This window comes from Pristis pectinata, chromosome 3, assembly GCF_009764475.1.
Source record: "Pristis pectinata isolate sPriPec2 chromosome 3, sPriPec2.1.pri, whole genome shotgun sequence".
In the NCBI taxonomy this organism is placed as follows: Eukaryota; Metazoa; Chordata; class Chondrichthyes; order Rhinopristiformes; family Pristidae; genus Pristis; species Pristis pectinata.
The window spans coordinates 80,530,921-80,545,968 of NC_067407.1; the positions used below are offsets into that span (position 1 = coordinate 80,530,921).

At 45.1% G+C, this 15,048-nt stretch overlaps 1 protein-coding gene across 1 annotated transcript in view; it reads right to left on the minus strand.

The window, feature by feature from the left end:
• syne1b (spectrin repeat containing, nuclear envelope 1b) overlaps window positions 1-15,048 on the minus strand; it is a 392,896-nt gene that overhangs the window by 209,448 nt on the left and 168,400 nt on the right. Inside the window, 6 exon segments of the mRNA XM_052012795.1 lie at window positions 914-1,069; window positions 4,646-4,963; window positions 7,083-7,247; window positions 9,054-9,197; window positions 11,657-11,810; window positions 12,605-12,777. Coding sequence (XP_051868755.1) covers window positions 914-1,069; window positions 4,646-4,963; window positions 7,083-7,247; window positions 9,054-9,197; window positions 11,657-11,810; window positions 12,605-12,777 — 1,110 coding nt within the window.

The window sequence follows — 15,048 nt, forward strand, 5'->3', positions numbered from 1 at the left end:
TTTCACTCAAACTGCTATCCAGTTCCATTTTAAAAGAATTATGGGCTCTGCTGTATGAAATTTGTTGCAAGGATTCCATTTTCTAACCATTTTTCGTTTAAAGGAACCCATACCTTCCCTTTCCTCTAATTCTTATTACTGACTAGCCTACAATGGCCTCCAATGACCACCTGATCATCCTGTGGAAACGATATACTTTTTCCACACCCTTTGTCGTGTTGAAGACCTCCGTCAGCAGACATGTGCCCTGCTCTGCATGTGTGAAATGCCCTATCCCCTCAAATTCTTGTCTTTCTCCATAGATGTAATCCCCACATCCCTGCAGCCACTCAATGAACCTAGTCCACAGTATAAATAATACTGACAATCTGTCTTCTCAAAAGTACAATGATGTTCAAAAACATCTGGAACAAGGCAATAAATAATAAAAGACTGAACTCTTCTAAAAATGCTTCGGGTGATAGCAGCTTGCTAAAAGAAAAAAAAGCATGGTGGCACAGTAGTTAGTGCCACTGTTCACAGCTCCAAGGGCTAGGGTTTGATCCTGACCTCAGGTGCTGTCTATATGGAGGTTACACACGCTCTCTGTAACTGGATGGGTTTCCTCTGGGTGCTCCAGGTTCTTCCTACTTTTCAATAGCATGCTGGTGGGTTAATTGTCAACTGTGAATTACGCTTCAGAGTAGAGTAATGGCAAAATGAATAAAGAGGAGTTGATGGGTGTGGTGAGAGAGAATAAGTGACAGGAGTACAGGGAAATAAGGCGAATAAGACTAATTTGATTGCTCCCCAGGAGCTAGCATGGATCCGATGGGCCAAATGGCCTTCTATATTGTTATAAGGTTACTATTATGCCTAAGTGTCAGTTGATATTTTAGCACTGAGCAGGATTCTTGCCCTGTTAGATACTTACCACCACATGAAGCAGAATGCCCTGGTATCTGGTAGCCAGTTGAGTGGCTTGACTTCCCACGCTGCTGTTGATGTGACTCTCCTCCAGGACTTGGTGAGCAAGCAGTCCAACTCTTTCCACTTCATCCTTCCGGGTTAGGATTTCTTCATTCCATTTCTATTACACAGACGAGAAAATGAACAATCCAAACTTTATAGTCATTAAGATAGAACCACTAATATAACTAACTGCACAAAGGGTAAAAAAAATTACAGTGGTCAAACTGGACTCTTATGTTCTCAAGTGCAGAACTACTTTCCAATTTATATACAGATGATTAGTTAGCCAGAACTTGCTTTTTCTCTCAGATATTAAAGTTTTGTTGAAAAGTTGGCAGAAAACATATTAAGAGTCACATGGAATAGATTTAAGATGTGTTCATATTTATGGTTGCTAGAACAGCAGAGATCCAGAGAAAATCTGTTTAGGGAAGAATTATCACCAGGAGATGAATGTGCAAGTGGGGGGGGGGGGGGGTGGAGTGGGGTGGAGAGAGAGGGTGGAGGGGGTTAGGGGAATGGGAAAGGGAGGGGGGGGGAGAGAGAGAGAGAGAGAGAGAGAGAGCGCACGAGGACTGCACAAGCATGATCTGTGCGTATATCCATGAGTGCATGTATGTAAAATAACACGGCACTGTTCAGCAAGTAACAACGTTAGTGCCAAATAATTGTAGGTAATTAAAAAAGCTAACAGTATGATGTCCTTTATCATTACAGGCCAAGAGTGCAAAACGGTGGAAGTTATGTTATGGTTCCATAAAGCTCTGGCTCATCAAATCAGTTCCGGACACCACACCTCAGGAAAGTATTACTGGAGAGGGTGGAAGTGTGAAGTTAACACATCCATTGGAATGGGACTGAGATAGAATGATAAAATTATGAGGGCAGTTGGTATACAGTATATTGGGTTTGAATTCCTTTGAGTATAGAAACCAAGGGGCAATCTTTGATAGGGTAGGCAGAGGGAAATCATTTGCCCTGGGAAGGGCAGGAGGAAAAGGAGAACAAGAGGGTTCTCCTTGAAACAAAAGGATTAAATCTGAAACCAGAGTCAGGCACTGCCGGGAAGTATTCTTCATGTAAAGGATCAGGGAAATCTGGTGCTGCTGAGGGTCGATTGAAAATTTCAAAATTAAAAATTCAAGATTAATACTTTTCTTTGAGCTACATAAGAAAACATGAAATAGAAGCAGGAGGAGGCCATTCAGCCCCTCATGCCTGCTCCATCATTCAGTAAGATTGTAGCTGATCTTTTCCCTCAGCAACACCTTCTTGTCCTAACCCCATATCCCGTGTTTTCCTTAATATCCAGAAATCGATCAACCTCTGTCTTGAATATACTCAGCAACAGAGCCCCTGTAGCCTTTTTGAGTTGAGAGTTCCAAAGATTTTCTAACCACTGGCTGAAGAAGTTTCTCCTCATCTCAATCCCGAATGGACCACCCCTTAATTTGAGACTTTTGATACCTTGATCCGAAACACCTTTGCCTGGGAAACATCAACTCCATGTCTACTCTGTCAAGTCCTTTAATAATATTATACATTTCAATGAGATCATCTCTCACTCTTCTAAGCTTGAGAGTAAAGGCCCAGTCTGTTTAATCTCTATTTAAACCTGCCATCCCAAGAATTAGTCTGGTGAATCTTTGCTGTACTCCCTCTACTTCAAGTATGGGTAGGGAGACTAGAATTGTGTGCAATAAAGAAAGAGGTAGTATTGGATCTCTTGAAGAACATTGCGGACTAAGTCCCCAGGGCCTGATGTACTATACCCCAGGTTATTGAGAAGGCAAGAAATGAAATAGCTGGGGCCTTGAACAAGATCTTTGTGTCCTCTCTAGTCACAGGTGAGGTCCCAGAGGACTGGTGAGTACCTAATGTTGTTCCTTTTTTCAAGGGAAAAAAAGCTAATCCTGGAAATTATAGGCTGGTGAGTCTCGCATCAGTGGTAGGGAAGCTATTGGAGAGGATTCTTAGGGATAGGATTTATGAGCATTTGGAAAAGGATAGCCTAATTAGGGACAGTCAGCATGGCTTTGTGTGGGGCAGATCATGTCTAACTACCTTGATTGAGTTTATCGAGGAGGTGATAAAGGAGATCGATGAAAGTAGAGTGGATGTTGTCTACATGGATTATACTAAGGCATTTGATAAGGTCCCTCATGGTAGGCTCATCCAGAAGATTAAGATGCATGGGATCCATGATGACTTGGCTATTTAGATTCAGAACTGGCTTGCCCATAGAAGACAGAGGGTATTGGTCGATGGGTCTTATTCTGGTTAGAGGTCCATGACTAGTGGTGTTCCCCAGGAATCCGTACTGGGGCCTCTGCTATTTATTCATAAAGTTATACAGCATGGAAACATACCCTTCAGACCGACTGGTCCATACTGACCAAGATGTCCCATTTGGTCGTCTAAGGTCTAAGTTCGTCCTATTTGCCAGCGTTTGGCCCATAACCTTCTAAACCTTTCCAATCCATATACCTGTCCAATTGTCATTGTGATACATATAAATGACTTGGATGAAAATGTGAATGGGTATGTTAGTAAGTTTGCTGATGACACAAAGATTGGTGGCACTGTGGATAGTGTAGAGGGTTACCAAAGGATACAGCGGGATACAGATCAGTTGTAGATATGGGCGGAGAAAGGGAAATCAAATGTAAAGGGATAGTACACAGTTAATGGCAGGACCCTTAACAGCATTGATGTACAGAGGGATCTTGGGGTCCAGGTCCATAGCTCCCTGAGAGTGGCCCCACAAGTCAAAAGGGTGGTAAAGAAGGTGTATGGCATGCTTGCGTTTATTAGTCGCGGCGCTGGGTTCAAGAGTCAGGAAGTTAAGTGGCGGCTTTACAAAAGGCTCTTAAAACTCTGGTTGAGTCACATCTTTTCCATTCAATTCTGGTCGTCCCAAGGATGTGGAGGCTTTAGAGAGAGTGCAGAAGAGGTTTACCAGGATGCTGCCTGGATTAGTGGGCATGTGGTATAAGGAGAGGTTGGACAAACCAGGGTTGTTTTCTCTGGAGCGGTGGAAGCTGAGACGAGACCTGATAGAAATTTATAAATTACGAGAGGCAAAGATAGAGTAGACAGCTGATATCTTTTTCCAAGGATCGAAATATCTAATACTGGAGGACATGCATTTAAGGTAGGGAGTGGGGGGGGAGTTCAAAGGAGATGTAAAGGGCATTTTTTTTTGTTTCCACAGACAGTAGACAGTGGTGGGTGCCCAGAATGGGCTGCCAGAGGTGGTGGTGGATGCAGATATGATAGAGGCATTTAAAAGGCTCTTAAATAGGCAGATGGATATGCAGAGAATGGAGGGATTGGGACAATAAGCAGATAAAAGGGATTTGGTCTCATTTGCTGAATTAGTTTGGCACAACATCATGGGCTGAAGGGCTTGTTCCTGTGCTGTACTGTTCTATGTCCTATTCCAGATGATATTTCATCATCTATATGATGTCTAAGGGTGTAAAGGGTAGTAAGCATGTAAGTGGGGTGAAAGTACATCATGTAATTCAATGACAGAGCTGGCTGGAAGGACTGCAATGGCTATCTACTGCAGCTAAGTTCTCTTTGCAATGTGCCAATGGATAAAGAATCAGGAGGATTTGATCACAATGCACGATTGATGGGGTGTAGGTTTCAGTCAGCAGAGGACTATTGCTGCTTACACAGTGCTCACCTGTAGCTGCACTAACTGTGATTCCTTTGTGCCTCGGTCAGACTTTCTGCCTGTCCGGAGGTCGACCTTGCTCTCCAGGTCGGAGAGCCACGTGTCCACCTGCTGGAACATCTTCTCCAGGCGGGTGAGCATGTTCAGGGTGGCGTTGACCTTCTCCTTTGCCTCACCGAGCCTTCGCTGGTACAGGTGCCAGTCCCGCTGAGCAGCCTCGAGAATGCGATCCTCCATATACATTGACCCAGACAGGGTTACCTTCTCCTGTGTCCTAAGGACAGCACTCATTAGAGCTTGGCCCTCAGTGCATCGCCTCTCCAAGTCCTGTGAAGCAATATTGGAGTGCGTTAATACAAGGCAGCGAGGCTCCTTGGGCATTTCATGAAATGAACGATGTTATGCACATCAGACAAGCTTCATATAAAACTTTGTTTGGCCACACTTGAAGTATTGTGTGCAATTCTAGTCTCCCCATTACAGTAAGGATGTGGAGGCTTTGGAAAGGGTACAGAAGAGGTTTACCAGAATGCTGCCTGGATTAGAGAGTATAAGCTATAAGGAGAGGTTGAACAAACTTTGGTTGTTTTCTCCAGAGTGTCAGAGGCTGAGAGGAGACCAGATAGAAGTTTATAAAATTATGAGAGGCACAGATAGGGTAGACAGTCAGAATTTTTTTCCCAGGGTAGAAGTGTCAAATACTGGAGGAGATTCATTTCAGGTGAGAAGGGAAAAGTTTAAGGGAAATGTGCGAGGTGTAGCGGTTGCTACCGCAAAATAAAACAAGACGCTAGTCGGATGATTGTTGAACAAGAAGTGGTTTTTTTTCCCCGCCTTGCGAGGGCCCTTTAAGGGAGACTGTTCCCACCCAAAGCAACCGGCAATGACGTAAGTACTACGTCATCAAGACTTTCCCGCGCGCAGGTTCTCCGTTGCTCGGGAAAGACGAGGCCCGCCGCCATCTTGGGCCTCGTCGCTCCGACGCCGCGCGACCCGACTGCCGAGCCGGTTCGCCCGACTAAACGGTGAGTCGCCACAGAGGCAAGTTTTTTTTTCTCAGAGTGGTAGGTGCGTGGAACGGGCTGCCAGGGATAGTGGTGGAAGCAGATATGATAGTGGTGTTTAAGAGGCTGTTAGATAAACACATGAATATGCAGGGCATGGAAGGATATGGATCATGTGCAGGCAGAAGAGATTTAGTTTAATTTGACATCATGTTCGGCCCAGACATCGTGGGCCAAAGGGCCTGTTCCTGTGCTGTACTGTTCTATGTTTTATGTTCTTGCTCAGTGTCAGCTGTGAGATATAGTCAGCCTCCTGGCCAGGATAATTAAAAATATAAAATGCTGGAAACTCTAGAAGGTCAGGCAGCAGCCGTGGAACAAGAAACTGAATTAATGTTTCAAGTCAAAGGCCTTTTGTCAAAAGTAGGAAGGAGAGAAAGCATGTTAATATCAACAGGAGGGAGAATTGGGCGGGCGGGGGTGGGGTGGGGGGAAGGGTGCAGGGTAGATCAGACAAAGGGAATATCACTGACAGGGTGAGGTCAGGGTTGCCCCGGAGATGTTGTAAATGATGTCATCTGTTCATTGGTTAACGGGGCCGTCGGGGAGAGGGACTGTGGTCACTTGTTCATTGAATCTGTGAATTGAGACCATTAGCAAAAGCACAAACAGTGCAGAAGTTCCAAAATGCAGAGATATGGGACATGCCCGGCATATCAGAAAATAGTCTAACTCAGAGTATTGGTGGTCCAAGTCCTGCATCAGAAATTTGACCAAATAATCCGGACTGACATATTGATCCAGTACTGAGGAACAATGGGGAGTTGGGTAGCATCACTCAGATGAAGCACAAAACCAAGACCCACCTGCCCTCTCAGCTGACCATAGTCATAGATTATACGACATAGAAACAGGCCCTTCGGTCCAACTCGTCCATTCCGGCCAAGTTGTCTACCCGAGTTAGCCCATTTGCCTGCATTTGGCCCATATCCCTCTAAGCTTTTCCAGTCCATGTACCTGTTCAAATGTCTTTCAACCATTGTAGTTGTACCTGCCTCTGCACCTTCCTCTGACAGCTCATCACACTCTGTGAAAAAGTTGCCGCTCAGGTCCCTTTTAAACCTTTCCCTTCTCACCTTAAACCCCTGTGCTCTAGTTTTAGACTCCCCTACCCTGGGAAAAAGACCGTGATCATTAAAGATCTGACATTATTTTGAAGATCTCCCCGGTCTCCAGGGCAATACTTCAAGTGACATCACAAAAACAAAGGGTACAGTCATTTACTTCAATCCTATTTGTGGGACCTTGCTGTGCAAAATTTGGCTGCCACTTTCACTACTTTACAATTGAGTTGATATTTCAAAAAGAGTACTTAATTGGTTGTGAAGAACATTTTCCTGTGTTTGTGAGATGCGCTGTTGAATGGCAAAGGTATGTTTTACCTCAAGGTTCCGAAGCGTATTTTCAAGTGTCACAACGTCATTGCCCAGGTGTGAGCAGCAGCAGAGCTTCTCCTTCTCCTGCTCCAGCCACTCCTCGAATGACTTCAGGCCCTGCTGGTACTCCTGGTGAAGCTGAACCAATTCCTCCGCTCTCCTGGTGCCCTCCTGGAAGCCAAAGCAAATGGTTTCACAGCTTCACTGACGAAGACTACTCCTCAGCAGGGTCCTCATTGGACAATGACCAGATCGGGACTTCAGATACGATATGCCTTTACCATCACTTAACCCTTTCAACCAATGACTCATTCTGTTGAGTCTGCACTCAACCATCTCCAAGACCAATGAGACCTCCTGGAGTTGTGATTCCTTCAAATAAATGCAATTCTCGGATGGGGTCCAACTGGAGTACTCTCCCATGAAGCTGGCACGAGCTCCTGATCTCCCCTGCTGTGCTGGGAATCTGGTTCAAACTCTTGCCCTCAATTATGTGAACTCTTACAGCAACGTATCACCCCACATCTTGGTATGGAGAGGCTGCCTGTGAGGGCTAGTGCTGGGTAGGCTGGGGAGTGCAGTCTCTAAGATGTGGGGCTTAGGGCTGCACCATGGTTGGTTTGGTGAGTGCGGACATTGCTAGGGACTGCCAGCACCTGTGCCATATGTGGACAGATGACTCAGATTCTACAGCCTTTCTCATCACCACGTTAGGCGTGATGGAAGCTGCTCTCACCCTCTGCCTCTGTTTGGCTACTCAGCTCTCCCAAGCCCAGAGATTCCTCTGGCTCAGAGGTGGTCAGTCCTTAGCAATGGTCCACACTCGCATTGGGCCGTGTGCTGGATTTGTGCCAGGTTCCTGGTAAAGCAGTATGTATCCCAAAGTGGTGGCTTTTTTTGGAAAGTGTGGTGGGGGGGTGGGGTACATGCTTGTGAGTGTTTGGACTGCAGGACCAAGAGCACTTTAACAAATTCGCACTCTACAGGGTAGTGTTAAGCAGGATACCATTGTATTCATACATCACCTTTTCATGATCTCTGCACATCTCTATATTTTTTCCTCAACCATAGACCCCAGACTCACACCAATTAGAAAATACTCTGAGCAAACCTTCCCAAGTTGAAAGCAAATGATTTTGCACATTCCCCCCCAATGACCCCATTTCCCCAAATACCCTCGGATATTCCCAATCTTCAGATCCACCGAACCTCCCCAGCTCTCTGGGCCAGGACCCCATCCTGTGGCCCTGAGGTCAGAACATCTTGCATCCTGGGACCACCCCCCCAATTTTTTGCCCACTAATTTAACCCATCAAAGTCTTCCTGCAACTTTCTGCTTCTATCCACTTTGTTCAACCCAGCTCTCCCAGAAAGAGCTTGCATCAGTTAGCAACCTTTTATACTGCGCATCATACCTCAGCCTTCCCAAAAAAGGACTAGACAACTGAAGAGGATCTGTTGACTAAAGCTGTGGCTACCTAGCAGCATTCTCCTCTCTCATTCTACAGGTTGTGGGTTTAAGTTCCACACCAGAGATGTGTCTTGCAATGAGGAAATGAATGTTACACTAATGGAGATGCCATCTTTGGAATGAGAGGCACCCTCTCAGTTGGATGTGAGGGATCCCAATTCCTAATTCTGATGAAAAGTGGAGGAGTTCTCCTTTTTATCCTGGCCAAGATTTATCTAATGACCAATACAAAACCAGAGAATGATGGAAACACTCAGCAAGTCAGGCAGCATTCGCGGAGGCAGAAACAGGGTTAACGTTCCAGGCCAATGGCCAACCAGAAGAATGACACTTTTATTTTGCATTACCAATGTCTAATTGGTGTTAGTGGGATCTTGCTGTGCAAATGGAAGCGCCTTTACAACAGTGCCTTCTTGTACTTTGCTACCTGTAAACAACTTTGGGACATGTGGTGAGAGCGGCCATTGAAATCATACTTTGCACTGACTTTGTTTCGTGCAGCGTACCTTTGCCTTGTCACTCAGATTGTTGAAGCGTTCTTGAAGTTCTTGCAGTTCCAAACGTGTCACATAATGTTGGGCCATGCTTTCCCCTTTAGCCTGGATGGTTTCCAGCAGATGGCTGTGACTCAGGGTGTCTTCATACAGTAACTGCAAGAGCAGAAACCACACCAGGCTCAGTCCACGAAAGAGAAACTGCTTATTAGTGCATTCTTGGGCATGTCAAATTAAAACATCCCAGGGCTTTTCAGTACAACATGTCAGTGGGGTGGAGATTGTCCTGAGAATAATCATCTAGCAGGTAAATATTGGAAAGTCAAGTGAATCAGAGTGCCACCTGTTGAAGATCCTGCCTGATTTCCTGATGTTCACTGGGCCCAGATAGTCCACCTGCTCTAGAGAGAGAACCAGGAAATTCTTCCCTTAATGTCTTTCATGATCTCACCAGTTGCCTTCTGGATTGACCAGTGATCAAGTGAAATGCACCAGTAATCCAGATAGCCAGGCTGGTAATCCAGAGAACTGACCTAGTGATGTAGAGGACAGTCCTGTCGATCTAGAGGACGGTCCTATCGATCTAGAGGATGGACCCAGCATTCTGAAGAGCACAATTTAAATTCAATGCAAAGAACAATCTGTAGGTAAGATGATGATACCAATGAAGTGACCAGGAAGCTGCCAGGTTCTTGGGAAATTCCAACTGATTCACCAATTTTTATTGGAGGAAATTTACTGACCTTTTGACCTGTATGTCATCCCATTCCCAACAATTCCACATTTGATTTCTGACTTCTGAAGTGGCCCAGCAAGCCACCTGGTTGTTTTAAAAGGGCCACATTAAGATGGTCCACCACCATCACCTCAAAGCAACAGAAGATGGCATTACTCCATCAAGAGTAATGAATAAAACACAGAACCAATTACCCAGTTTTACACTTACAATTCCTTCTCCACCCCCCCCCCCAACCCCCACATTCCCACCCCCCGGCATTGTTTTGTTTCCTTCTTCTCTCACAGAGAATGAGTAATACCCTCTTGTTAACCCTCACAAAACTTTACCCAAATGGGCCATGCACCCCAGCGGGGTATCCAAAGCTCAGCACATCAGGAGATTTTGTGGAACCGCCCTGGCGCATTGGACACGCACACATTGAGGTTCCAGTGGGTGTCACCGGCTAATGAAGTGGAGCAGTCAGAAGCTCAATTCTCCTCTTCATTCCGGGTATATGGTGCAGTTTTACCATGCATAATGTTGCTCAGTCCTCTCAGCACATCCAGCCACTGTCTGGGAGCATAATGGACTTGGTTCGCACCCATTCAACGTGCTTAATCATTGAACCAACCATTAGCAAGGGACTCACTCAGCAATCTAACACAGACCCACCAGTGCCTTTCTCATTCTGTGACTGAAACAGTGACAGAGAAGGCCTATTTTTGATAGTAAATTAAACTCAGGCTGAGTGTGCCCGATCACGGAATAAACAGTCCCATGACATTAATCTCTGAGAAGCAGGTACCTAATCATGGCAATTACCTTTTATTTTAATGTTCTCTCCCAATGACCTGCTCAACATCCCTCCCTCACACAACATCTTCTCAGACAAACTTAGCTCATTTTCCTTCTGTGGGATTTGTTATGCTTTAATTGGCAGTCCTAGAATCATAGATTAGTACTACACAGGAGGTGGCAATCTGGCCCATTAAGTTTGCACCAGCTCCTTCACAGAGAATCCAATTGGTCCCAACCACCCTCCCCCCCACCTCCCCTACTTTACAGAGAATCCAAATGGTCCCAACCACACCCCCTCCCACCTCTCCTTCTCTCTCCATGTCCCTGAAATATGTTGTTCCGGTGCTTTGCTAATTCCATTATGGATGTTCATAATTAATCTGTATCTGCCACTCTATCAGGCAGTGTAAAAAAACAATTTTCTCATGAGTCTTTTGCCAGTCATCTTAAATCTGTGCCCAAATGATCATCAGGCCCTTCAGCCAATGGACAATGTTTGTCAATATTCCTCTGTCTAAACCCTTCATGATTGTAAACATCTCCATCAAATATCCTCGGCTTCACTGTAGTGAGGAGAATAATTCCAGCTCCTGCAGTCTATCCAAGTAAATGTTAACCCTCATCCCAAGAACATTCTACTACATTTCTTCTGTCCTGCCTCCAAAGCCTTCGCGTCCTTTCCAAACTGATACCTATAACTAGTGCCGCACTTGGGTTTTATGGATTTAGTATAACTTCCTTGTTTTTGTAATTTAATATAACTTCCTCGTTCTTACAAAGCCCAGGGACCTTTTTGCTTCACTTGCTGGTTGGTAATATATCAAGCCACCTTCAAAGAATGCTTATCCATCCAACATTGGGTGCATTGCACAAGGAACTCCCCAGGTAGGCAGCACTTTGGCTGGACCTGACTCAATGGTATATATAAGCAAATCCTTTACTTCACATTTTCAAGTACACATTCTCTAATATCTATCATATTTTAACATTCAGATATTTGCTAGCTCATTAGCATCAAAGAGTGATGCAGGTCTGTCAGCCTAACTTCACTCTGCCTGGCTCTGGAGGCAAGTTTTGCCTGTCTCTAGCCTCTACTTACCTTGGCTTTGCCCAATCCTGTGGCTTTGTCCCTAAGTTCTGTACATTGTCGTTCAGAAGCCTTCAGGTCTCCCTCCATCCGATCCATCCAGCTCATGAACTGCCGGACATCATCCTGGTAACTGGTCCACTGGGATAATGCAGCTTCCAGTTGGCTGAGTGTAGGATTAAAGAAGAAACATGTTATTAATGCAAGATATCTGAAAGGTTAACTCATAAAATCCATCCAGTCTTGAATTAAAACAAAGTTGCTAAGTTTTCTGACCATGTCTTGTATATTTCACTTACAGCCTGACTGACATTGACAGATTTCTTGCGATGGCAAAGTATTCCAGTTAGAAATTATGGGATTCACGTGATGGTGTTGAATAGTTATGGAAAGCATTTGGGGTAATGCTCAAAGTGCTTTTCGAATAGGCACAAGTGAATACAGGTTCATGAGGCCCAAGGCAAGGGCACTTCAAAGTCAATCTCTTCAGTTAATCATTCTCCGTGAGGAAATCCAGAGAGTCTGACGAACTGAAAACTGTCTTATCTGGGCAGCTTTCTGGAGAGATGACCCCAAGAACTCTCAGGCTGCAGGCCACAATCTCCAAATTGAAGCCCTGACATCAAGTGCACTTGCAGTTCCTTAAGTATGAATAGTGTTCCCCGGATCCACTGTGCGTGTGCTGTGCTAATGCGTCACATGTTAGCGCAGCCTACACAGAGTACACACGTCACACATTAGCCTGCAGGTTCCCACACATGTCCAACAGCATTTGATGCATGTTTGGATGTCACTCCCTCAAAACTCTTTTGCAAATGCAAGACATTCTGCCCAATGATTAAGTGAAGTTTAGGAGCGTGTCTGACCATTAGTGTTGGTTACTTGGTTTAATGGTGTCTCTGCGGTGGCTTTGGCCAAGTTTAATGCACTCCCCTAATCCCATCACTGTGAGGAACTGACCTTTTGCACTGAATGGAGAAGGAAAGAAGCGAGTCCCAGGAATCTTTCAGATCTTCCATTTGTTTGCGGATAGCAGCTGTGCCCTCAGGGGAAGTGCTCCTCAGAACGGACTCCCCACGGGTCAGCACCATCTTCAGCTGAATCTCCTTTTCCTGTCTGAGTGCAAGGAGAGCCTGTTGGAAGAGTGATACAGTTCCAGTTGGTAGAGTTCATAAATTCCACCCTGTCCACTGGAAGTTCATTCATTGAGGTGGTGGTCATCAGTGACAAGGTGGATGATTATTTCCTATCCCTAGTTGCCCTTTGGAAGGAAATGGTGGATTTCCTTGCTGGTCCATATGGCGAAGACACTCTTGTCACATTATTAGAGTCACAGAATCATGCAGTGCAGAAACAGGTCCTTCGGCCCTCCATGTCCATGCCAACCATCTACAATAATCCCATTTACCAGCACTTGGTCCATTAGTCAGAGAGGTCTTAGGTAGGGGGTTCCAGGAGAATGACCCAGCGGTAATGGCACCAAACGTGTAAATGTGGATAATGTGAGACTTGAGGGAAACCTGGAGGTGGTGGTGTTCCTATCCACCTGCTGCCCGCTTCACCCTGGAGGGTGGAGGTTGTGAGCTTGGAACGGGCTGTTGAGGAAGCCTTGGCAAATGGATGTGGTGTCTCCTGAACAGACTGCAGCCACTGAGCACCGGTAGTGGATTCCTAACCATTAAGGAATCAATGCCAAAGAATATTTCCTTCAGATCCTCAAGCAATGAATGATTCTGTCTGCAGTAACATTTTGCCCTGGCACGTTTAAGGTTCAATGAATGCCATTCCTACATTACTGCCAGGTCAAAATCCTGGGATTCCCCACCTCTATGACTCTATCAGACCAAGTGCTGGTAAGTGGGATTAGCGTTGATGGGAAATTGATGGTCAGCATGGACAAAGTGGGTTGAAGAGCCTGTTTCCGTGCAGTGTCTTGGATACCGATCACTCAGTTGAATGAGTTGGGTGACTGGGAAAACATGAGGAAGCAAAACAGAGAAATAGGGTCATTATTTCCCAGCCCTAGTTGTTTGGGAAGGTCATAGAGTCATACACCATAGAAATGAGCCTTCAGCTCAACTAGTCCATGGCGACTAAGATTCCCATCTCAGCTAGTCCCATTTGCCTGTGTTTGGCTCATTTCCCTCTAAACCTTTCCTATCCATGTACCTGTCCGAGTACCTTTTAAATGTTGTTAATGTACCTGCTTCAACCACTTCCTCAGGCAGCTCATTCCATAAATTGACTACTGTCTGGGTGAAAAAGTTGCCCCTCGGGTTCCTATTAAATCTCTCCCCTCACCTTAAACCTATGCCCTCTAGTTCTTGATTCCCCAACCATGGGAAAAAGACTGTGTACACTAACCCCCCCCTTGATTTTATACACCCCTATAAGATAACCCTTCATTCTCCTATGCTCCAAGGAGTAAAGTCCCAACCTGTTCGACCTCTCTCCATACAGTATCTTAGTCCATCGAGTCCCGGCAACATCCCAGTAAATCTCCTCTGCACTCTTTCCAGCTTAATGACATTTTTCCTATAGCAGGGTGATAAAAATTGAACACAATATTCCAAATGCAGCCTCACCAATGTCTTGTACAACTGTAACATGATATCTCAATATCCATACTCAATGTCCTGACTAATGAAGGCCAGCGTGCCAAAAGCCTTCTTCACCTGCAATGCCACTGTCAAGGAACCGTGTACTTATAGTGGTACATTACCTTCCTGAACTGCCCCAGTACATGCAGTGAAGTTACTCTGTTTGGTGGGAAGAAAGGAACTTCCAGGAATTTAGACCCAGTATCAATGAATGAATGGTGCTTAACGTCTAAATCTGGATGACATGAGACAGAGAACACTACTCATGCTGAGACAGCTCTTTGGTTTATTTTCAAAGTGCCGATATCAGCAGTTAGTTTGAAAGAACACAGGGCAACATGTTCAACCCCTGATGGAGCTGCTTCCTTTTGCGTCACAGAATCTTGCCTCATTTTCACTCCACTTTGACAGGTCACCGTAGTGTTTGAAACTGAAAACCTAAATTTTTGAGTGTTTTGTGAGAGCAACATGTGTCACCAGAAGTTAACAAAATTCCCAAATATAAAATTACTTGTCGTGGTCCATAATTTACCAGAGAGTAAAATTAGCATCTAACCTGCATCAAGACATTCAGGATTCTTCTCACATTTGACCTGAATGTTTACCCGGAGCCCTTAGCACACTGAACACAATACTCCAAATGCAGCCTCACGAGTCTTATAAACTGCAACATGACATCCCAATATCCATACTCAATGTCCTGACTGACAAAGGCCAGTGTGCCAAAAGCCTTCTTCACCTGCGATGCCACTTTCGAGGAACTATGTACTTATAGTGGTTGCTATCTCCTGATGTACTTTCTGT